This window comes from Vombatus ursinus, unplaced genomic scaffold (assembly GCF_900497805.2).
Source record: "Vombatus ursinus unplaced genomic scaffold, bare-nosed wombat genome assembly UNPS02014786.1, whole genome shotgun sequence".
Classification (NCBI taxonomy): Eukaryota; Metazoa; Chordata; class Mammalia; order Diprotodontia; family Vombatidae; genus Vombatus; species Vombatus ursinus.
Window position 1 is genome coordinate 53528229 of NW_020954564.1, and position 26172 is coordinate 53554400.

At 39.8% G+C, this 26172-nt stretch overlaps 1 protein-coding gene across 1 annotated transcript in view; it reads left to right on the forward strand.

The window, feature by feature from the left end:
• The window catches only part of LOC114046951 (xaa-Pro dipeptidase), a 257017-nt gene that overhangs the window by 87509 nt on the left and 143336 nt on the right, over positions 1-26172 (forward strand). Inside the window, exons 8-9 of the mRNA XM_027867594.1 lie at positions 5329-5404; positions 9446-9492. Of these exons, the coding sequence (XP_027723395.1) occupies positions 5329-5404; positions 9446-9492 (123 nt within the window). The remainder of the gene's footprint in view (positions 1-5328; positions 5405-9445; positions 9493-26172) is intronic.

Below are 26172 nucleotides of genomic sequence, written 5' to 3' on the forward strand. Positions count from 1 at the left end.
ATGCATCAGATGACCCTAAAACTGCCAGGTTTGAGTGGGTTTTGTTCTTTCCACCGGCCCAGCTTTCATGCCTTTTGGTGTCTTCCCCCGAACTTAGAATTGTGGAATGTTCAAACTGGAAGAAATCTTCACGCTTATTTAGTCCAACACCCTCATTTGGAGAAGAAGAAACAAATTTTTAGACATGAAATCACTCAACCAATGTAATCTAGCAACTTAATATCAGAGCCAGGGCTAGAACAGTAGTCATGCAACTCTCCCTCAAAAATTTCATGACTGCTTATTATTGCCCACCAAGTACCATTCATCAGACTCCTTTGCCTGGCATTCAAGACCCTGTACAATCAGGTACTAACAGACCTTTCCAGATTTCACTCATTATATTCACCAGTAGTGTTGGGGTAGGCTGGTACAATGGAAAGAACTCTCGATTAGGAATCCTGCTTTTCTTTCTTTTTTTTTTTGTTTATTTTTTTTGGGTGAGGCAATCTGGGTTAAATGATTTGCCCAAGGTCACACAGGTAGTACGTGTCAAGTGTTTGGTCTGAGGCCGGATTTGAACTCAGGTCCTCCTGACTTCAGGGCCGGTGCTCTATCCACTGCGCCACCTAGCTGCCCCCAGGAATCCTGTTTTTCGATCTCAATATTGCCATTTATGGCCTGTGTGATTTTGGGTTAGTCACATTACTTCTTTGGGACTTAGTTTCCTTGCTGCTAAAGTGAGCCTAGGTTAGATGTTTGCTGAGAGTTGTGCCACTTCTAAATCTATGACCCTGTGATCCCTGGACTTAACCCTTCAGTCAGCCTGGACTGCTCTCTGTCGCCTGAACATGCTCTGGGCTTTCTTCCATTTCGTTGCTCATGCCCTCCCTCACCCTCATTGCCTTTGAATTTCAACTCAAATGCCATCTCCTCCTTCCTTAGACTTCACACTGCACTTTGTCTCACATTCTGGTTTACTTATGTAATGAGTATTATCTACTAGTTTGGTTCTAGTCAGTAAGCATTTGCTAAGCTCTCACAGTGTGCCAAGTGCCATGGTGGGTGCGAGGTAAATATAAAGACAAAATGAAATAATCTGTGCTCTCAGGGAGCTTACCTTCCAGCTGTCTGTATGTGTCTTATCACCCCACTAGACTAGACCATTTCTTGAGGACAAAGGAATTATCTACTTTGCATTTTCCTTGGCTCAGTACAACACCCTTCATATAGCATGTGCTTAGTTCTTGCTGATGGAATTGAACTGAGCCCATGTTTCCTGACTCCTAGTCCATTGTTTTTCCCACACTCAGTTCCACTAAACAACCAAGTGTTTCTTGATTTAAGAACATACTTCTGATGTTTGGATGACTAAATTCTCTTTGTTATTCATTGAAAGAATGCTTTTAATATTCATATCTACCATAAAACATTATATTCACATATAGATTTGTTGATAGAAAAATTTAGAATTGCACAGAAGACTGCTTCAGTACTACTTATCATTTCTCATTTAGCACATCAGTATTAACCTGTAAATAACCTTTAGGAAGGGAACAAGCATTTATTAAGATGCCCACTATGTGCCAGGCATTGCACTAAGCAGTGTACAAAGATCAGCTCATTCGATCCTTACAATAATAATACTTATAGTAACTAACATTTATATAATACTTACTGTGCTTTACAATTATTATCTCATTTGATCCTTGAAACAAGGAGGTAGGATCCCCATTTTACAGTTGAGCAAACTGAGGCAGAAAGGTTAAGTGATTTGCCCAGGGCCACACAGCTAGTGAGGCTGGATTTGAACTTAGGTCTTCCTGATTAAAAGCCCAGTGCTCTATCCGCTGTGCCACTTAGCTGCTTAGGTGTCTTCAGTCTTCTGGAGAACTTTAAAAGCAAATTAAAGTTGTGACAGGTAAGATTTTTCTCATACTTTCCCCTGACCATTTTGAATTATATTTAGTTTGATTAGCACCTTTATCAAGCATCTCTTTCCCTTCAGAAATTCATAGACATTGTATAAATACAGACAACAACTTATTTCTCTTTCCTTGCTACCTCATACTCAGAGACAGACGTACCCAGCAGATTTCAGGAAGTGAATTCTTTCTTAGAACTAAGGAGTCTTCTTGTGGAATGGTTGAAAGTGTTGTTATTTTCCACAGAGAATTAAAACTGGTCCTGGTCCTTCTGGTCATGGAGATAACTAAATCCAAGTTGGGAAGAATTCTATTTAGTCCAGTGGCCAGACCAGATTTTGTGTCTAGGGTAAACTATGGATAATTGGTTAAATCCATGAGGTGACTCTTACCTTTCACACGACAAAGTTCTATTTTCAGAATTTATTTATTTATTTTTTACCTTGGATTAAATTGGGTCAGGCTGAAGCCCCACCATACAGATCTCATCTCGGTAGTGCAATTGTAGGATAATTCTAACTGGCTCAGTTCATGATACTTCTTTACGTGACCAGAACAAAAATTCAGGGCACGCTAAATAGACCTTCAGTTACAAAACCTAAAAGTGAAATTGGGGTTTAAGGGATGGACTAGCAAGCCTGATCAGACAGTCATTTCCATTCATAAACTGGTGTGGTGTCTTGTTTGTGAGCCTGAGTTTAGGCATCAGATTCCCAAGTAGAAACAGTTACTCAGTGATCATAATCAGGTCACAACTTTTCAGGATCTCACCTTTGTCACCTGGAGAATGGGAGGGCTGGAGTCACTACTATTCTGTTATATGAAAGAGCAGAATAACTGCATTGAATACTGAGGTATCAGTATTGAGACTCTAGATTAAGTGCTACAACAATTTATTAGGTGTAGCCCCATGCTAGGCACCAGGGTTACAGAGGTCCCTATGCCATATATAGGCCCCCACTCCAGGAGCTTATAGTCTAATGCTCTAGAGAGCTTGCCAGACCCCACCTGGGCTGGTGCACCCCTGCAGCAGGGATGGCCCTTTTTAGTTTCTGAAAGGAGACTCTTTTTTCCACCAGTGAGAGACAGAAGCTGCTGCCACATGCACAAGCACACACAGAAATGCTCTCATATTTGTGTCGTGAGACAATACTAAAATGTGCAGGAGCCATATTCTCTCCCACTCCCGGTCTCTCCTGCATAGTGCTGAGGAGCTAGATGTTTGTGACTTATGCTGGGTGTGTGGTATGAAGTGTGGGGAGCCAGGGAGGATAGCCTTTCTTGTCTGTCACTCCTGCTTCTGGGAAGGCTGAGGATCCCTTGAGCTCAGGAGTTCTGAGCTGCAGTAGGAACCATATCTGATTGGTTGTCTGGACTAAGCCTGGCCCTGATATAGTGAGTCCCCAGGAACAGGGGAGCCACCAGGCTGCCTAAGAAGGGCTGAACCAGTTCATGTTGGAAGAGGAACAGGTCAGAACTCTCAAGCTGACCAGCTTTGGGATCAGGTAGCTGCTGTACTTCCAGACTTTGAGGAATAGAGTCCTGCCTCCCCCCCCACCCCGGGAAAAAAAAAATGAGGACTCACAGGTTCTGTCACTAGCTAAACACATGTTCCTCATGGGCAGTTGTTTTACTTTCAGTTTTAAAAACAGTGACTATTTCAGGATCTCAACAATTTTATTTTTATTTTCTTCAGCCTAAGCCATACCAGGGAGGTTATAGCAGTGTAGTTTGAGAAACTAGGAAAATGTGCTCCCTAGAGAGCTCTGAGATAAATAGTGAATGTTAGTTCTAAGACCTCAATTGACTGTGGGTGTTGGGGCAAGACATGGTGGGAAGGGGGGCAAGATATGGAATATGTGGCAACCATGAGCCAAAAGAGAGGGTGGCTGTGTGCCCAAAACACAATGACAGCAAGCCCCCTGAGCCTTGGTTCCATGGAGGGCCTCAGCATTCCGCTTCTGACCCTACTTGAAGACCATCATTGTGGAAACAAGCTATTCTATCATATCTGTTGTTGGCAAGCCGATGAGTGAAAGGAGCTGTCTTTGAATCACAATTTCGTAGTGTAGCTCATACCAAAACACATCAAACATGCAATATAGACATACTCATGGCCATGTTTTTCCCAACTCATTCATGAAGATCAGCAGCTGTTCTGAGAGAAAGGGGAACCTTACCCATTAACAATAAGGGAATCCATAACGGGAATCATTTCTTAAGACTTGGGCTTTGACAACCTTTTGAGAGGTTGTGAATGCTTTTTATGAAAGGAATACAAAGTTATAAAAGCTCTGAAGGGAGAAATAAGCTGTGTTAATAATGTCTTTCCAGGGCAATACTGTGCCTCATGTGAGCAGTGAACCTAGAACAGGGGTTCTTAACCTGGGGTCCATGAACTTTTTTTTTTGGAATTTTTTTTGGGGGGTGAGGCAGTCAAGGTTAAGTGACTTGCCTAGGGTCACACAGTAAGTGCCAAGTGTCTGAAGCTAGATTTGAACTCATGTCCTCCTGACTCTAAGGCCAGAGCTCTTATCCACTGCGCCACCTAGCTGCCCCATGGAATATTTTGATACTGTAGTTCAGTGTAATTGTCTTCCTTTGTAATTCCTTTGAATTTTATGTGTTTAAAAACATTATTCTGAGAAGAGAGCGATAGATTTCATCAGACTGTCAAAAGGGTCCATGACCCCCCCCCCAAAAAAAGGAAGAAGCTTTAACACAGACGATACCTTTTTGTGGATACAAAGCTTTCCTTAGACATTGTTGATGTCTAGATGTCATGTGCTCAATTAAAGGCAAAAACAAACTCCATAAGGATAAAAGTGGCTAGTGTGTTCTTTTGCCCTTCATTCCTCCAAACTCCTGATGTTTTCCTTTGTAAAGATGGTCAATTTGGGCAGTTCTGACAGGCTCTGGTTGCTTTCTCATATAATTTTTGCATGAGAGAAAGGCTAGATATGATTCTAAGATCCATCTGGTGACTTTTTGATTATTCCAGCTAGTCAGTAACAAGGGATCTTGTCAAGATATTTGGGGGCACCGACGTGATGGGGGATGAAGTCAAAGGAAAGCCCATGGTTGATGGAATGCACACTGACCCATTAAGAAGTCAAAGTGGTCTGTCAGGAGGCTTCAGAGTATAATGGAGTCACACATCAAGGAACAAGCCTTCAGTTTGGTTAGTTAATCTGAGAGGGCATTGGAATGCTATGAATTTGCTGTTAACATTATTTGTGGAATTCAGAATTGTTTGTTTTGTTTTGTTTTTGCTTGTTTAATTTAATATTTTCTTTATTTGAAAATAGGTATGTGGCTACCCTGTTGCTTTTTCATTGCTGGCAAAATTCTGTTTATTCATTATCAAAAGATCTGACTTAGACACTAATTTTCACCTGACTTGTTTCTCTCTTTTTCTTTGAAGCCGTGTGTTTAAGACTGACATGGAGTTGGAGGTTTTGCGCTATACCAACAAAGTCTCCAGTGATGCCCATAAGGAGGTAAGGATATTGTTGCTACCTGGAATTGCTTGCCTGGGTTCAGAGGATGTGCTGGGCTCTCTTGTTTAATGGTCAGACCTTAGAGGGGCCTGGATGCACACAAAGGCCATGTCTGACTCACTCTGGAGAAAAGAACTTGCACTATGGCATGTGTTATGTAGGAGATATAATGGCGATTTCACCTTTTCAGTCGTCCCTTAAATATTATTCCCTTATTAAGAAATAATAGCTCCAAAGGCTGAGAGATAAAATAGACCAGCAATTCTCAAATGTTTTGGTTTCAGGACTCCTTTACACTATTAACAATTTTTAAGGACTCCAAAGATCTTTTGTTTATGTGGATTATATCTGTCAGCATTCACCATATTAGAAATTAAAACTGATATATTTTGAAAATATTTATTAATTCATTTAAAGATAATAAAACCATAGCATGTTAAAATATATATTACATTTTATGAAAAATAAATATATTTTCAAAATAAAAATTAATGAGTGGCATTGTTTTACATATTTTTGCAAATCTCTTTAATGTTTGACTTAAGAGAAGACAGCTAGATTTTCATTATCTGTTTCTGCATTCTGCTGTTGTGATATAATATTTTGGTTAAAGTACAGTATATGAAGAAAATCTGGCCTCACACAGATATGAAGGTGGCAAAGGGAGGATTTTTAAAATAGTCAAATAATGTCATAGTATTATAAAATAGTTTTGATCTAGTGGATCCCCTGAAAGGGTCTGAGGGAACCCCAGGAGTCCATGGACCCCACTTTGTGCACCACTGGAATAGATATAAAGAGCAAAGAGGCTTAACACTAGGTTGTGGATGACATTGGCAATTTTGTTTACACATCTGGAAGTGAGGAAAACAGAGCTTGCACACCCTGTAGGACTGGTAGTGTCCTGTTAACAGAATCATTTGCAAAAAGATGTGTGCTTCAGATGAACAGAGTACTTAGAGAAGGGGTCTCTTTTGGCATTCTCTGTTTAATTATTAAAACTCTTTCTTAATGATCTCAGAATATAGCTTGTAATCATTCATTTTTTAATTAAATTTTATTTTCATCAAGATCTGCCATCTCTTCCTCTTACCTCCCACCACTTCCCTTTGAGAATGCAAGAAAAACAAAACCCTTGTTATAAATGTATATAGTCAAGCAAAACAAATTCCCACATTGGCTGTGTCCAAAAAAAAAAAAATGTCTTAATCTGGATTCTGAGTCCATCAGCTTTCTAGCTGGAGGTGGATAGTCTGTTTTATCATGAGTCTTCTGGAGTTGTGATTGGACATTGTGTTGATCAGAATTCCTAAGTCTTTCAGAGTGGTTTGTCTTTACAGTATTGTTGTTATTGTATAAATTGTTCTGTTCACTTCACTCTGCATCAGTTCATGCAAGTCTTTCCAGATGTCTGTGAAGCCATTCCCTTGTCATTTCTTACAGCACAATAGTATTTCATCTCATTCCTATACCATAACTTGTTCAGCCATTTCCCAGTTGATGGGTACTCATTCAGCTTACCATCACAAAAAAAGCTGTTGTGAATATTTTTGTATATCTGAATCCTTTTCATCTTTCTTTGATCTCTTTGGGGTGTAGAGCTAATAGTGATATTGTTGGGTCAAAGAGTGTGCATGGTATAATAAATAAAATATGCACTACATATACACATGTATTTATATATATTCATATATCCATATATCTATATATGTACATATATTCATATATCCATCCATTTATATATACATATATACATACATATATACATATATATACATATATATAATTTGTAGCATAGTTACAAATTGCTTTCCAGCAAGGTTGGACTACTTCATAGCTCCACCAATATAGTGTATCTGCAGAACTGTTTTCTCATAGACCCTCCAACTTTGTCATTTTCCTTTTTTCCTCAGTTTTCTCAAACTGAGGGGTAAGAGGTAGAACCCAAAGTTCTTTTAATGTGCATTTTTCTAATTACTAGTTATATAAAGCATTTGGTAGGGGAGGGGTGGAGGCATTGGGGTTAAGTGACTTGCCCAGGGTCACACAGCCAGTAAATATCTGAGGCTAGATTTGAATTGAGGTCCTCCGAACTCCAGGGTCAGTGTTCTATCCACTCTGCTACCTAGCTGTCCCTTTAGAGTGGTTTTTCTTTTTAAATGTGGCTATTAATAGCTTAGATTTCTTCCTCTGAAAACTGACTATTAAAATTCTTTGACCATTTATCAATTGAGGATGGCTTCTAGTTTTATAAATTTAAATCAGTTCCTTATATATCTTAGAAATGAAATTTTTGTGAGGGAAACTTGCTGCAACAATTTTTTTTTCCCTATTTGACATCTTCTATTCTAATTTTAGCTTCATTGGTTTTGTTTGTACAAATGCTTTTTAATTTTATGTAATCAAAATTGTTCATTTTACCTCTGATCCTCTCTGTCTCTTGTTTGGTCATAAACTCTTCCCCAGTCCATTTATCTGACATGTGATTTCTTTCTTGCTTCTCTTGCATTAATTTGTTTATGATGTTACGCTTTATGTCATGTACCCATTTGGGATTTATCTTGGGAGTATGAGGTGAATTGCTTCTCAGCCTTTTGGCTACGATCAAGCGTGGAGTATGAGGTGAAATTGTTGGTCTAGACCAGGGGTGGGGAACCTGTGGCCTCAAGGCCCCATGTGGCCTTCTAGGTTGTTGGGTGTGGCCTTTTGACTGAGTCCAGCTTTTACAGAACAAATCCTTTCATTAAGGGGATTTGGTCTGTGAAGTTTGGATTCAGTCAAAGGGCCTCACTTGAGGACCAGTTGACCTAGCTGTTTTCATCGAATGGTGAGTTCTTGACTCAATAGTGGGGATCTTTGGGTTTATTGAACACTAGGCTATTTCACCTATTCTTTACTTCTATTCAGTTTGTGTCTAATCTGTTCCACTGATTAATCTCTCTATTTATTAACTAGTACCAAATTGTTTTGATGATTACAGCTTTCTAATATAGTTTGAGATCTGGTACTCCTAAGTCCCTTTCTTCCCATTTTTTTTTTTATTAATTCCCTAGAGATTCTTGACCTTTTGTTCATCCAAATGAATTTTGTTATTACTTTATCTTACTCTATAAAGTAATCTTTGGTAGTTAGAGTAGTATGGTGCTGCCTAAGTAAATTAATTTGGATACTCTTGTCATTTTTATTATATTGGCTTGGCCTACCCATGTGCAGTGAATATTTCTTCAATTATTTTTATCTTTATTTGTGTAAAGAGTGTTTTGTAATTATGTTCATATACTTCTTGTATATGTTTTGTCAAGTAGACTCCTAAGTAATTTTTACTTTCTGTGGGAATTTAAAATTAAATTTTTCTTTCTCTTCCTGTTAGATTTTGTTGGTAATACACACAAATATTTATGATTTATATAGGTTTAATCCTTCATTTTCTTAGCAAGCAGTTTTTTGGGATCAGATATTTAGAGCTAGAATGGGTACTCCCCCCATACATGGGAAATAAAAGATAGATTAGGAATTATATTTCTTGAAAGGTTTCAGGAAAAGGAATTCTAGACCTGGCAAGTAGTATAAAATTAAATTCTTCAGTATGAAAAGCAGCTTTGTGTTGGGAAGTAAATGAGGGTTTTTGTGTACAGTAATCTCTTACACTGATTAATTTTCATCGTATTCCACAAACGTTTAACAAAGAGAAACCTTTTAGTGACAGTCATCAGAGCTTTCTTAGCATTAAGTATTCACTAAACATATCTTGATTAAATTTTCATGTTTGGAATTGACTTCAGTAAGGTACTTCTTTAGTGTAACCCAGTACCTTTATATTTATGGTTTCAGAATAAGAATTCTCCACAGCAATTTAGCTAAACTATATGATTTAGGTAATATTTTTTAGAATCTCCATTTACCATATATCTATACTCTATGCACATGGAATTATTTTCATGAAAGAGGGTCTTCTGAAAATGTTGCACTATAAACAGTTTATAGAACAGCATTACTTCATGTTTGTAATACAAATGTCTTTGGTTAATATCTGTCTTCCAGGTCATGAAGGCAGTAAAAGTGGGAATGAAGGAATATGAGTTGGAAAGGTAAGCCCATCTTGTTTCTCTAAGTAAAGATTGAAATGTAAAAAACTAGTAATTTATGTTTCCAGGAAAAGGGACAGATGAGGCCCAGCATTGACAGCACTGACTGAGTTGGGATTATGAATACCACTTCTAGATGGGGCTGAAAGATTAGTTTTCTTTTTGCTGTAGCCAATTCGTTGGTTCTTGGCAGTGTATTTGATCGTAATAATCTTTGATTACTTTTCAATATGGTTTAGTGCCCCATCATTCTGTACTTGGACTTTCTTTCTGTAATTTAGAAGAAACTTTACAAAATGGCTATTATTGAGGTTTGAAAGACTCTAGGAAAAACAGTTTGCCAGTTTTATGTGTAAACACTGCCGTCATCTTTGCTGTGCTCAGAGGACTGTATCTGTAAGGGTGTGAGAGGCTCCTAAAATGTTGCAAAGGGTTCAGTTAGACTGCAGCTCCAATTAGGTGGGCCAGGAAGGTTGATTTGCATTCGTCAGAGCTGCTGGACTTGAAGTCAGGAAAACTTGGGTTCAGATATCACTTCGGACACTTACTTGTTGTGTGATGCTCAATAAGTCACTTAACCTTTCTGTGCCTGTGTATCCTCATTGGTAAACTGAAGTAGCTGGATTCTGTGGCCTCTCAGGTCCCTTCCAAACCACTAAAGCTATGATCCTTTGATCTTATGACTTTTCTTGGAGGCTTTGGTCTTATCACCATAGCCCCTCAGGCCATCATCAGCTTGACTTTACCCCGTTCTCTAGCCACATTTCTAAAACAGGTGACAAAAGACCGGTGTTGGCCTTCAACTGAAAAGCTGAATTAAACAAGTGGAGGTGACCTGAGCCCCTCCATCTACCCCCCATCTCACCTCCTGTCAGTGACCTCACACAGACTGTTTCTGACTTCAAGGCCAGCTCGTTTCTTGATGCTGTACAACTACAGACTGAGCCTAACCCTACCGCTGTCCCTAGTCCATCATCAAGTCCTAACTAAGCAGGGGAAGTAGAAAAAAGAGGCAGATCATATTGAATTTCTCATTTTCCTTCATCCCAGTCTGGCTTCTTTTGGACTCTGGGCACATGGATATGTACTCTTGTCCTTTGTGATTCACTCCAATCAGTAATGTAGTATGGAAGGGCTTGACTTTGTATCTGATTCATGTGTAGCTTATGGGGATACCAGGTGAGATCAGTGCTTGGGGGTACATTCCTGACACCACTTTTTAAAAAGCAAATGTGTCTTGGAGACATTTTGTTACACTGAAGGCTTAAAAGAAATTGGCACCTAGGGCTGATTACTGGAAGGAAACTTGGTTTGAGAAGACAGGCTCAGCTGGATCTGAGTTCCTGGCTCCTTATTTCTTCTGTGCACCAACTCCTTTGGTAGTCATTCCATTCCATTGGGGATGAGGAAAGATAAGGGTCTGTGACCTATAGTGTGTTTTATTTAACACAAGGACAGAGAAGAAAGAATACAGTGGATGAATTGGGGATGAGAATGAAAAGTGAAGGTGAATATGAAAGAATCAGGCAGAGAAATAAAAAAGTCTTTGATAGAAGCAATATAGTTTGAAGAAATAGAGGTGAAATTAAACTTTAAGCTGTAACTACAATAGAAACCTTGAAGAGAGAACCAGTAGATTTATTCATAGCTCCGTATGCCATATTGTGAAGGATTGCATTGTGAAGGATGTTTGGCTGTGAAGGAGTTAAAAGGGCCATGTCAGAAATGGGATGCTTTTGGGAGCACTTAGTAAATGACCAAACCATGTTACATCTCAGATCTTACCTGTTGGAGGGATTGGACCAGAGTAGGGAGTAATAATCAAACGTCTTGTAGCATCTGCCATAGCAATGTGATCTTTGTCGATAGGCAATGCAATATCCGTAGTCTGATGTTCCAATTAATCTCTGAACTTCCCCAGGCTTTTGTGATGTGAAATATCAAAAATACATTTTGACAGCAACCTGCTGTTACCAGGCCTTGGTGAGGTATGATGGATAAGGAGGAAGGACTGAAGAGGACCATGGAAGAGTGTGACCTCAAAATGGAGCCTTTCAGAGCCCTATCTCAGATGGATCCCAGTTGGCCAGCACCCTTCTTTTGGGAGGCTTTGTTTAAACAGGGTGAATGGAATTGTTGGTAGGCTGGAGGAAGAACCATTGATGTGTCATCTCAGAATTGAGCCTTTCAGATCCCTGTAAGAGATAGTTGTAGAGCCTTCATAGATTAATGAAAAGCACAAAATAGAAATGAATTGAAAGCATTTTTTAAAAGTTATATGTCCTACCCCAAAGGAACCTAGCCCAATTAGGTTGGTCCAAAGTGATGCCAAAACTGTGGTTTGCAGTAAAATATCAAAGTAACTGAAAAATTGGAGCAGAAATAAATTGACTGCCCCACAGCCACAGATCCCTGGAGTGGCAATGTGATCTCCAACTTGCGCTTGCTTCATGTGGCCTTTCTGGCTATGAGGGAAGTAAAAGCTCTTAAATCTGAATTCCAAGGGAGGGAGCCCCCAGTGCTACTTCAGAAATGCCTATGCTTCCTGCCCATAGTGTTTCCCAGAACAGTATCCAGTGGTCAATCCCTACAGATCTGGTAATGCATTTTTTGTTGTTGTTGTTGTTTTATTTTAATTAATTTATTTTGAATTATCAATAATCACTTCCATAAGCTTTTGAGTTTTAAATTTTTTAATTTAATTAATTTATTTTGAATTATCAACAATCACTTCCATAAGCTTTTTTTTTTTTAAGGCAGTTGGGGTTAAGTGACTTGCCCAGGGTCACACAGCTAGTAAGTGTCAAGTGTTTGGTCTGAGGCCACATTTGAACTCAGGTCCTCCTGACCTCAGGGCCGGTGCTCTATCCATTTCGCCAGCTAGCTTGTTCTCTGTAAGTTTTTGAGTTTAAAATTTTTCTCCCCCTCCCTCCCCACCTCCCTCCCCAAGACGGCAAGCAGTCTGATATAGGCTATACATATACATTCCTATTAAATATATTTTCACATTAGTGATGTTGTAAGTAAGAATTAGAACCAATTGGAGGAACCACCAGAAAGAGGAAACAAAACACAACAGAAGAAAATAAATAGCAAATAGTATGCTTCCATCTGCATTTCAATCTCCATAGTTCTTTCTCTGGATGTGGATAGCATTTTCCATCATGAGGCCTTTGGAGATGTCTTAGATCCTTGTATTGCTGAGAAGGGTTAAGTCTATCAATATTAGTAATTGCACAATGTGGCTCTTACTGTTACCAGGAGCAGAACTTGGTTCTGCTCACTGCACTCAGCATCAGACCATACAAGTCTTTCCAGGTTTTTCTGAAGTCTGCCTGCTCATCATTTCTTATGGAACAATAGTATTCCATCACATTCACATACCACAGCTTGCTCAGCCATTCCCCAATTGATGGGCATCCTCTCAATTTCCAATTCTTTGCCACCACAAAAAGAGCTACTATGAATATTTTTGTACATGTGGGTCCTTTTTCCATTTGTATGATGTCTTTGGGATACAGACTTAGCAGTGCTATTGCTGGGTCAAAGGGTATGCACAGTTTTATAGCCCTTTGGGCATAGTTCTAAATTACTCTCCAAAATGGTTGGATAATTTCACAACTCCACCAGCAATGCATTAGTGTTCTAAGTTTCCCACATCTTCTCCAACATTTATCATTTTCCTGTCATGTTGGCCAATCTGATAGGTGTGATGTGGTACCTCAGAATTCTTTTGATTTGCATTTTGCTAATCAGTAGTGATTTAGAGCATTTTTTCATGTAACTATAGATAGTTTCAATGTCTTCATCTGAAAGCTGCCTGTTCATATCCTTTGACCATTTATCATTTGGAGAATGACTTGTATTCTTATAAATTTGACTTAGTTCTCTATATATTTTAGAAATGAGGCCTTTATCAGAGAGACTGGTTTTAAAAATTCTTTCCCAATTTTCTACTTTCCTTCTAATCTTGGTTGTATTGGCTTTGTGCAAACTTTTCAATTTAGTGTAATCAAAGTTATCCATTTTGTATTTCGCAATGTTCTCTGTTTTCTGTTTGGTCATGAATTCTTCTGTTCTCCATAAATCTGATAGGTAAACTATTCCTTGCTCTCCCAGTTTGCTTACAGTGTCAGCCTTTATAACTAAATCATGAACTCTTTTTGACTTTATTTTGGTATATGGTGTGAGATTTTGGTCTAAGCCTAGTTTTTGCCATACTCTTTTCCAGTTTTCCCAGCAGTTTTTGTCAGAGAGTGAGTCCTTATCCCAGAAGCTGGGGTCTTTGGGTTTATCAAATAATAGATTGCTGTAGTCATTGACTATTGTGTCTTGCATGTGGTAATGCATTTCTAGGACAGGACTTTTAGCTATCTACAAGCCATTGCTTTTTGAAGGCCAACCTCCTCCTCACTTCCCAGAAGAGTTGGTGATGTCCAAAAAATACCCTGTGTTGGTCAAGGCCTTCTCCCTTCCTAGTGGGGGCAGAAAGGAGTTTTGTTTTTGTTTTTGTTTTTGTTTTGGGTGGGGGAAGCAATCAGGGTTAAGTGACTTGTCCAGGGTCACACAGCTGTCTGGGCTGGATTTGAACTCAAATTCTCCTGCCTCCAGGACTGATGCTGTATCCACTGTTCTACCTAGCTGCTCCACACAGAGAAATTTTTTCTAGGAATCTGAGGGAATGTAGTCTAAGGGGATGATAAGTCATACATAGCCCTTTAATGTAACAGTGTAGTTTCCACAACAACCTGTGGTGTAAGTTTCAACTTCATTTTACAATTGGAGGGACTGAGGCTCAGAAAATTAAAGTAATTTGTTTATAGTTATATGGAGTAATGGAAACTCAGAAAGTTGGAGTAATATACTCATAGTCAACTGAGATCACTGCCAGTGCATCAATGTCAGTTGGTTAATTGTGCACACTGAATAGTGGTAATTATTTGTGCTGAAGCCTGGGAGAACTTAAGCAAGAAGACAGTCCCAGAATGCACTTTTTTTTAAAGGAGACAACAAACTTGTAAGCAAGAAACTCAAAAAGACTAAGAAATTGTGTGTTTGTAGAGAGAATTGGAAGACCAAATTATGGCCAGATTAGCTGGGTTTAAATTTAAAAAGAAACATCAGAAGGGACAAATAGGAATAACCCCTCAGATAAGTATAGAGCTTTGTGCTTTTCAGCGTACTTGTAAACTTTGTTTATTATTTGATCTTCACAGCAGCCCTGTGAGGGACAGAGGAAGGAAGGGGGCAGGACAGAAGAAGAGACAGCAGCCAGTTAGAACAAGTGGACAGGTAAAGAATAGAATTCGGCTTGGATAAATGTGGTGGATCTGGGAGATCTGGGCCTCAGAGCTGAGGCTGTGCCCAGGAGCAGAAAGCCTCACTACCCTTTTCCTGTCTTAGCGGGGAAGGGCCTCCGGGATTTCCAGTGATGGTAGGAAGGGAGTACGGTTTTCCAGAGATTCACAAATGCACCTGGACCCCTTGACAAGGGCTTTGGGGTAATTAGGTTAGAACATAACGGGGAGATACTGAATTTACTGTTTGAGAATGAGGACTTTTTTTGATATGGGGACTTTATGTAAGCCATCTCACAAAGAGGGCCTGGAGAATCTCCTGCACAGATTTTTGGAGCAGGTTGGGTGGACATCTTCTGAGTGTCTTTGGGATGGGTTTCCTCCAGGGAGTCTGGAGTAGGTGACTTTATATCCTTTTTTGCTGAAGGAAGGCTTTTTTTTTTCAGTTTGATATAAAATTTCTGACAGATTGACATAAGAAAACTCATTGCCCTTTTGTTAGTTCAGTTTATTACATGTGTAACCTTAATTTCCCTGAGCCAATAGTTTCTTCATCTATAAATGAAGCAGTTGGACTACATCATCACCATCATCATCATGATAATAATAACTAACATTTACATAGCACTTACTATGTGCCAGGAACTATGCTAAGCCCTTTACAAATTTCATCTCATTTGATCCTCACAAAAACCTATAATTATCCCCATTTAACGACTGAGGAAACTGAGGTAAACAGAGGTTAAGTGGCTTGCCCAAGGTCACACAGCTAAGTGTCTGAGGCCAGATTTGAACTCAAAGATGAGTCCTGACTCCGGGCCTGGTGCTCTGTGCACGATGGCGCCATCTAGCGGCCCATGACGACATGGCCTCTCAGGTCCCTTCTGGCTTTAGCTTTTATAATTCCAGTGATCCTGTAGGTGCCATACGGGAGTGATTCCCAATCCTTTCAGACGTGAGGTAGAGAAGAACTCATGCTTTGAAAGCATTTAAACCTCTATGTGTGTGACTTCCCCTGTGACTTAGCCTTGTCCTTGAGGGCTGTTTGGCGTTTTGCTTTGGCAGTCTGGAATTCTCTCTGGGAAAGCAAACTTTTGAGTTAGTTTGCATGCATCTCAGCCGTTTTGAATGACCTTCCATTTGTCTGAAACTGTCATAGAAATGCCAAAGGATTCCACCTTCTCTTCCCCACCACCTGCTCCGCTCTGTGGCCAGTCTGTGTGTACAGTGAAGGGACTAATTCAGGAAAGTGAAACATGGAGCTGCTGCCAATGAGTCTTAATTCTGAGCTCTCAGGAATATGATGTAGGGGTCATGCTCTGTCAGAATCTCTTCCACTTCCCCTAGCCTAGCTTTGCAGCCATTGGTGGATGAAACGGCTACAAAGAACAGTGAGGCATTCAGCTATGATGGACTTGTGAGGGAAGTTGAACATTTTTTTAGCTTGGTGCTGGTGAGAGGGTCCCCCTTGGAAATTTTACTTATGCCATAGTGGGGAGTTCCCTGGCTAGTTTTCAGAAGGACATCTTGGTGGCAGAATGGATAGGACAGTGGACCTGGAGTCAGGAAGCCCTGAATTTGAATTCTGCCTCTAACACTAAGCTGTGTGACTCTGTCACTTACCTTCACCCAACCTCAGTTTCCTCACACATAAAATACAGATAATAATAGCACTTAGCTGACAAGGTTATTGTGAGGATCAATTGATAATATGTACAAGATGCTTGGCAAACCTTAAAGCTATTAATATAATAGCTGTATAATGTTAACTATTATTATTTCACCCTTGACATTGTGTCCAGGACACCAAAGGTTGTCATTGCATCTGAAGATTCAAGTCCTACTGTAAATAATAACCTTGAAAAATGCCTCTAAACTGTTGTGCCATTTGCTGTTTTGAGCTTCAAAATGTAAAGTATCGAACATTGCATTGTTTGGAAAATATACTGTTATTTTTGGTATTATTTTGTCAGGTGGAGACTTTCTACCATCATGTGCAGTTTTGCCCTCTTCAAAACGTGGGCCTTGTCTGAAAAAAGTCAGGCCACAGAGCTGTCATACTGGCATTTTAATTCACCTAAGCAAAATAGACTGCCACATGGTTTATCTGGTTTGTAATCACACAATTATGGAAATAGACAAAGGTACAAATCCAGTGTGCCACAGTCAATTAGGCAAGCTTCAGGTAATCATGACCTGAATTGAAGTGATACTTTCTGGGGTCACCGAACTGGGACATTGGGTGCCCAATAAAGACAGCAGCATTGCTTCGTGGTTTCCCAGGAGTTGGGCATTAAGAGGGGATTATTCATGGAGAAACAAAGGATTGGAAAGTGAGCTGCTGCCTTTGACAAGCAGGCTTTGGATCAGGCTGAAGGATTTTCATTAATTGGAAATAAGGTCAGTTAACAGTAAATATATTAATGAAGTTTATTTAGAATCTTCTTCCTCCATGCCTCTAGAACTGTATGTTCAGTTTCAAAGAAAATGAAAAATCATTTTCTACAATTAAGGTATAGTGAATTATGTTAAACCAATAAGACATTAGTGTTTGGGTAAATCAGAAGATGATAACATTTAACTGTAGGTCCAATCAGCTGGTCCATTTTTACTACTTCATATTATTTAATTTTAATAACTTAACTGGATTACAGCTGTCTGGCATAAAGCTGACAGCTGAACCAATTACCTGCAAACACTAATTCAAAGCATGCTCAATTGGCCATATAAGCATGTCTCCAGCTCACATTTGCCGCAAGGTTATTAATAACTTAGTGTTTTTTGATAATCTCATGCTTTAATTGAAATAGCTGTCTCATTCTCACTGAGCCTGTCAGTTTGGGCATTTGCACACTCTTGAAATCATTGTGGCCTGAGGGTGGTGAGTGATCTATGTTTAAAAAGCTGTGGCTGATATGTATAAAATACTCCAGGTCATGAGTCATTCATAATTCCTGGTTAGAGATTGGTTGCAGTACACCTTTCATTTCCTTTTGTGACTGTTCAAGACCTAGACCCTCCATGTGTTTTTTATACTGTAGGCAGGAGCAAGCCCCGAGTAATCATTGCCCACTTTCCGTCCTGCCTTTCTTAATAAAGCACTTGCCAAGTTGTGCTTGCCTCTTGCTTTTGCTAATGGTCTCATTGCTTCTCCTTGAATAGCGGCAGAATGTTATTTGAAGGATCAATGTTGTAGCAGGTGTCTTATACCTAATTTATGCTGTTGCATTCAATTATCATATGAAGTAGAGGTGAGAAGCAGTGTTTTCCTACATTGGGGGTGATCTTAATGAAGTCACGTGGTTCTTACAGATAAGTCATGAGGTATATCCCACAAGAGAGAGCAGATTGCAAAGTCCTCTCTCTCGAATGCATTATACATGGCAAAGATGTGTAGGAGACCTCAGAAAGTACAATTCGGGTGAATAGAAATGATAATTAGAAGGAAAGGTAATTTATAGGAAATCCTGCGACCCTATTAACTCATGGTAATTAAAGCTGAAAGAATAGTGTAGCAAGGTTGCCACCCAGATGTGTTTTTCTGTCCTGACTTCTCCAAGATAGCGAAAGGCTTTGTCTCCCCTTGCTCCCCACCTTTTCAGTGCTTTTGAGACTCTGGTTTTTGGCCTCATCCTTTATTCTATGAAATGTTGTCCCCTGGTTCCAGAGGCAGGGCTTAGAAAATGAAGTAAGAGCTTTTTCCTATTTGTCACTGTACAGTGGTAAGTCTCTTTGGAGGTCTCTTATCCCTTGAGGATCAGGGCCCTTCTCTTTCCATTTATCTGTCTTTCTCTTGTGTTCCAGTGGGCAAACTGAGAATGCTATGCCTTTAACTTCCTCTCTATTACAAAGGAGAAATAGTCAGTGGATTGGATATGGGCAAGGTTGTAGCACTTAGAATCACAGGATTTTAAGGTTCCTGATAAGGGACCTTAAATATCTTCTCATCTAGACTCTTCATTTTAGAGATGATGAAAATAAGGCCCAGAATAGCAAGCAACTAGCCCCAGTTTCATGTAGATAATAAGTAGCAGAGCCAGAATTTGAACCCAGGTTTTCTGACATCAAATCTAGAGCCATTTTCACCACCCCATGTGCTATTCTATTTCTCAAATGCTAATCCTCTGAGGTAGGTTGGATTGGGCAGGTAAAATTCCACCTCTTGCTCCTGATAGGGCTTAGACTTTGCCAGGAATTATTTAATACATGAGAGATTCCATTTTCCCAGGTGAAAGTTCTGGGAACTCTTTGACATCAAATTGTCTTTACTTCGGTTCTATGGGCACCCTGGGGTGTGCTTGGCCAGAGGTAAAATGAGGAGACATGGCCTTTGCCCTGATGATTCTAAAAGATACACAGTGTGGATTAAGCTTGAAGATATAAAAGCAGAGTATTAGTGCAGGCAGTTTATAGGTGGACACCTGTGACTCTGAACCCCTTTGGGAGAAAGGGAATGATGACTTTTCCCCTCTTTGTGACATTCTTTGTTATCAATCCATTTAAAGCTTACCTGTCTGTCTTAAGCAGATACAACCCACTTTCAATTTTTTGCTCTGATGGGGGAAAGACCCATGACATGAATAATTCCAAACTACAGAAAACTCAACAATTCACTTATTTGGAATAAGGTGGTAGTGTTTTGTTTTGTTTTGTTTTTTTAAAGCAGGCTCATCTTGTCCCCTGTTTGTCCTTAGCCAATTTTAGAACTGTTTTGTCATCCTTGAGCAGATACCAGGGTGGGAGGTGACCCAGATTGAGGGGACAAGGGAGGGGGAAAAACAAGCTTGGAGTTTTAAAAACCACTTCTTGGGCATGCAGGTAATTGGGAGCTGTGATATCCTTTACTTTTGTAAAGTAAATTTGCTGCACAATCAGCAATGAAGGGGCCTGGGAGACAGAAGGCCACATTGTTGCTGCCTTGTTCTTAAAGACTTTTCTGAGGATAGCTGGCTCTAGTCATGAAGAACCTGTTACTGAATTAGTTCATTCTCCCAGGATCCAGGAAGGTGTATCCCTGAGTACCTGCTCCTTCCTTTTATTTTCAGCATGGAACCCAAGGATCCTCCCCCCTTCCCCCAACCCTGGGAGAGGAGCATTACAGAGACATGAACATCATAAAATTAGATGTAAAGGGTAGAGAGAGATGAAGAAGCCTATCTGCAATGGTACATACAGGTGAAACACAAATGAATAAGCAGACAGCTCTGTTGGAGCTGAATGAAGTACCAACTGGAGCAATCAGCTGGAAGAAAGCTACAGCTGTAAGATTGCTGATTGGCTAAAGAGAGTCTGGCAGGGCAAGGGCTCAGTAGGAAAAAAAAGTCAGTAGGAACCATTGCCCTTCATTGCAGCCTAGAGTTTGAAAGAGGTGAAGCCTCTCAGAAGTTCTTATAATTCTGTGCTGCCCTCTTTGGTTGGAGGGAGAAAAATAGAGAGGAGACAGTGGTTTTGCAGTTTCTTTGCTATATTAGAAGAGATGCTGAGATCTAATTGGAAGATAGAGCATCCTGGTGAGTGAATAGTTGGCTGAATGTGTTCACATTGCCCAAAGAGAACCAACCTAATGAATGTTGGAGTTCTTAAAGAGAGGGAAATTGATAACTAAATTAGCTTAAAGGGAACTTATAACTAAATTAAGAGTATGGTACTTTCTCAGGACCTTTTCAAGGGTGATTGCAAGTTGAAAGTTGTAGAATAGAAGAGAAGAGGATTTTCTGAGGTAGAGAACATTGAGAATTAGATAGGGAGTAGTTAGGAAAAAAGCAGCCTGTGTCACATAGATACTCCTGAATGGGACAATGACATTGAAGCCTACAATCTAGTTATCTTAAGCTCATTATTTTTTTTTCTCACACATGTGTTTCTCTGAGATTTTCATTAATGGGAGAGTGTGACCTGGGTTTATGTGTGGCTTTCTGCATTTGCTCCAATAAATGTGTACCTGTGATGGTATTATTTCTTTTGTCTTATTCCAAAGTAAATTGTTATATTTCAGATGTAAATATGTCATCATTTTGAGTGGCTGGTTTTGTATAAATGGAAACATATTGGTAGGGGCTCAAGTGCTAAAGTGGTAAGTTCTGTTCTCCCTAGAGATTGGATGCTGCTGCTACTACATTTCTATATTGGGAGGCTAGGTCTAGGCCTTTCCCTCTGCTGGAATCTCTGGCTTTTGGGTCTGTCTTCTGGTGACCCATTTAACCCAGATCCTTTTCTGTTCCCCTTTCCTTGTACAGACTCTCACTGGGAATTAATCCTGTCTCCTGGGGAGCCCACTTGCTGTGGTAGGCCTGTAATTTGTGATGACTCCAATAGGTATGCTGGCTGCAGGGCTCTTGTAGGGAGGTTTCCTGGTCCTAAAGCTGCCCAGGCACCATGTCAGGCCTGTTTCCTGCAGTGGCTCCATCTCAGGCTTTCTGGGTTCTCTGAGATGGGCCCTTGGCACATATGCTATCTAAGTGTTACACTGGGTCTGTTTCTTGCTGTGTCTTCCCGATGAACAGCTGGAGTACTGGCTTTTCTGAGGCCCTAAAGAAGTCCATGCACTACTGCCCTATCTCCCTGCAGAGTGAGCTATGGAAGCTGGCAGACTCCTTCTACTCAAACTGGCTAAAGCTAAGATCCTACAGGATTTAGGCCCTAGCTCCAAACTCTGGCTTTCTTCTTCCTTGCCTTGTCTTTGCCCAAAATACACCCCCCCCCCCTTCCCCCAGGCCTTTGGCAGTCTTCTGGTATAGTCCTGGACTGGATTTAGGATCTTATTCCTATTTGTCTTTGGTTTTCTTTATTGTTCTTCCTTTTATTACACTTTTAGAACTTTGCTGAAGTGTTTGTTGGTGAACTGGGCTCTTAAGACCTTAACCAGAGGTCTTTCGTTATTTTTAACAAATAACAAAACTCCTGCAGTTAAGAGGAAGCTTATCTAATCAGGGAGCCTCAGATAGGTTTAGAGTTTTTCACCATCTATCAGCAAGTGTTTATTAAGCACCTACTCTGTGCCAGGCTCAGCGCTAAGCACAAGCCTTACAGGAGTGAGCCTCCTCTTTGATGGCAGGGGTTTCCCCTACTATACTATTAAGCCTTCCAGACTTATAAAGTCAGATTAGCAGGGCGTGGTGTCCACTTGTCCAGGTTTCATTAGTAATGTGGTTCCGAGATGATAGTGATCCAGGACCAGAGGGCTGCTCAAAGTAGCTGTACATGTGAATGAAACTTGCCTCCCACAGAAACTGGAACTATTCATTTTGCCTGGGCAGAATTAGAATAACAGACAAACCAAGTATGACTGTAAAAACTAATATTAGCAACAAAATTGAAAAGATATCCAGGAGAAAGAGAACCAAAGAGGTCATGGAAACAGAACCTTTTTTTAAATAGTATTTTTTCCCCCAAACCAAACGTTTTTGTTAAAGTTCATATATACTTTTAAAGATAAATTTTTTAATAACTTAGAGTTTATAGAGAGACAATATAGAAGAAGAGTAGATAGAGGGCTAAGCTTGAAGTCAGAAAAGCCATAGGTTCATGTTCTGCCTCTTTTACATTGTGGCTATGTGGCCCAGGCAAGTTACTTTACTTCTCCAAGCCTCCAGCAATTCTCTGTGACTATTATTTATGGGTCAGTTGCCATCTGCATTAGTAGAAGGACTTCCCTTGGACCTTGAGTTCCTGGAACCATTTAAATCACAATAGATCTAGAATTCTTCCCCCCCCCCCCCCAAAAAAAGTTTTATGCATGTTGTGAAAAGTAACTCATTCAGACTCTAGAGGAATGGAGTTAAAAGCCCAGTTTATTATGCAGTTGCAACCACAGGTGTCCTATGGACAAGGACACCTTGTACCAAAGCAGGAGTTTACTATTTATCTCTAATCCCAGCAGCAAAGTCCCTCCTCTGTTTCCTCACTGGCTGAGTATTCCAGAGTGTACAACTTTCCAGTACGCCTATTACACATCTACTCCTTGACATGTCCCTCCTCCTCCTTCATATATCCCATGTTCAGAAAATGGCATCTTAGCCCCTCCTGGAGGTGCAGAAGCTAATATTTATAAGCTTATTAAGCATGTGAACTGTAAGCAAAGTTTAACCTTTGTCCTTCTTGCTGACTTTTAACAGCAAAGCAAGATAAGACCAGCTTTATCCCATTTTACTTAGTTACTTTTAGCAATTGTTTCAATATTATGGAATCTTTTGTTCTACTTAACTAACTTGTATTAGCAAAATAAGATAAGACTGGCTGTATCCTGTTTTACTTAGTTACTCTTCTCCTTAGTTACTGTTTGCTCCAAATCTATGGGAACAAACATTTTCAATATATCTCTCAGTTGATCATTTAAAACTTTCATTTTTCTTAATGAGTGTTCATATTTGTTTATGTGTACTAAATATGGAACAAATGTCTTTTAAAATGTAATAATTATACTCAAGAAAATGATGTTCCAGTAGCTGGTGAAAGCTAAGTGTTTAAGGGGTAAGGAGGGACAATGCCCTTTTCTCTTCTGCCCCAAAGATTTAAAGTCTGAATTTTATTCACCCCAAAGCCCTTTTAGATAAGGACCTTACTGAATATACAGGGGTAGGTAATGAATACTCTCCCCTCCCCCCTCACCCCAAGTCCTTCATTAATTCTGGTGCTATAATAAGACTCAGAATACTCAAATGAATATGTGAGCTCATTGATTTGAGAATTTCTTCCCGTGACACAAATTGTAACCCATCCATGCCTGCTCACTCTGTGCAGCCCTTGTCCATGAACTCATAAATTAACCCCAGAGGGTCCACTCACCATACTGAAGTTCTTCCTTGCTTTCTCTTGACATTTTGGAAATATTGGTGGAGTGCTCTGGCTGTTCACCTCTTATGCCTTGCCCTCTCTACTGGAACACCCCATCTTCTGTTCTGGAATATCATACAATTCTTTGATGACTTCCTTTGTTCCTCTTCTTTTTTAGGAGTTTATCATTGGTTATATGTTGCAACCTCATCAAAACGCCATGTGTCTCTCTGTTGCACTCTGTGAGATATTAATTTCTAATTCTTTGGATACTGTCATATTCTATGTTTTACTTCCATAGCAACACTGGCAAATGTTGATATTTTAAAAATAAGCCTTTGCTTTCATGGGAAGCTTTGGAGTTATTAAAGGAGCTTTACAATTTTCTGAAGGCAGTCCGGCCCACTCTCTCCCTCCTGTTTGACTCAGGGCCCAGCTTGTTGTACACATAGTGATATATATATCACTGTGTATGTATGTGGTGTGTGTGTGTGTGTGCGTGTGTAGTTATATATATGTTTATCACTACATATAAAATAGTATGAAGGATAAACTGTCTTTAATGAAAAATTAAATTTCCTAAGCGACTTTGTCATTGATTTCAGTGTTTTGTAAAATCTCTCACCTCTCTAGTTCATCCTCTACATAGATGCCAAAGTGACTTTCATTAAACGTAGATCCAACCATGTCATTCTCCTACTCGGTTAACTCCCTCTGGCCTCTAGGATAACACATAAACTCCACATTTTGACTTTTAAGGCCGTTCATCATCTCACCCCAACCTATTTTCCCAGTTTTCTCTTCTGAACTTTGTAATCTTGGCAATCTCTGTGCTCACATATGGCCATCCATTTCCCTTCCGATGCTGCCATTCATGTCCTTCCTCCATTCTCCTCTCCCTTATAGATGCCTCTCTACTTTCAGGATGCAGTGAGGTACCATTTCTACATGAAGCCTTTCTTAATCCCCAGGTACTAGTGAACCTGCACTCCCTAGTTACCTTGTGTTCTTTTGTATTTGTACTTTATATGATTACATATGCATGTATCAGCATAGTGATTGTTTCATTTGTTGTCCTTGTATCCTCAGCACCTTGCACAGTACTTCCTGCTGCATAGTAGGTGCTTATACATAAATGCTTATTGATTGATTGCAAACCCCCTTGTATTGTAATATTGTAATGAAAGTTATCTTCTGCCTGCCAGAGGCCCTTATAGTTTAAATGTTTTGTCTTTATCACAGCAAAAATATCATCAGGCTTCTCTGTAAAGCCCCATAAAGTAGTAATTCTGACTTTTACCTCTTGAAGCAGTGGTTATGTCTGAGGATTCGTTCAGTTCAATTCAGTGAAGGTTTATTAGGCTTATGTTATGTGCCAGTCACTGTGTTAGGCACCATGGCTATAACCACCTTCCCTGAAAACAAAAAGCTAAAACCACCTACTATTGTGATATTGACTGGTGACACTTGTCACTTTCCACTTTGGGAATTTAGCAGTTGTTCGCAGAAAAGAGTAATGTGTCATTTAAGGTTGCTTTTATTGGTTAGTAACATTAAGATTGTATTTGGCTAGAATTTTGTGGCTGCTTTGCCTTTAAAAAGCCCAGGTGGACTTGTTTATCCAAAAACTATAGAGAACTATTTGTGACTCTGTTAGCACAGGGACACACCTTATTGTTTTAAAACATCACTGGGGGGAGTGTTGTAAATTAGTTGTTTTATACCCTCCCAGCATCCTAATCTACCTAAAATACCACTTTAGTTGTGTCACTACTCTGCTCAAAAGTCTTTTGTCTCCACTCCTCCCCTTGCCTATAGGTTAAAGACCAAATGCTTCAGCTTAACATGCATGTAATTCTCCTGAAGGAATTCTCCACTTCAGTAAAAGCCTCTTATTTACTGGCATAGAATCGTTCCCTCCATATTCCCACTCCTGTCCTTCCCGTCCTGTGCCCTATCTCTTCCACTCTTCCTCTCCAAAGCCAGCTTATTCTTTAGTACCAATGCCAGATCCCATCTCCTCCATGAAGCTTTTCCTGGCTATTCCAGGCCACAATGATCTCCCTCCGTTGGACACCTCTATGACTTGTATTTACACCCTCTGGTCTGACTTGGTTACTTTTCTTTGTGTGTGTGCATGTCTTCCCTCCCCTTCTTCTCACCACCAAGAGCTCTCTGAAGATTCCTCCCACCCCAGTTATCCCCCACAGAGCTTCTTAAACAGGAGGCATGAATAAATGTTGACTCATTCATTCATTCTTGATTGACTGATAGAGGCTTTAAACAAGATCAGAGAGAACCCCACAGAAACAACTTTCCATGGTTGCTAGTGATTATATTGTCATTCTCCACAATCGAATTGCATTTGTTTATTCTTTAGGCTTGTAGGACTGGTGAGGTTTACTCAGGAGCAGAATTGGAAATGAAAGCTTGTGGTTAATTATTTCTTAGATGCTAAAATTTTCTTCCTCATGGTTATAAACAAGGATTAAAAAAAAAAGAAAAATATTTAGTTAAAATTCTGGGGTGGGAAATGTTTCTTCTCTTCCCCCCCTCACATTGATTCTGCCCAGTTTATTTTTGAGAATAATAAAATGTCACTGTGGGTCTGGGG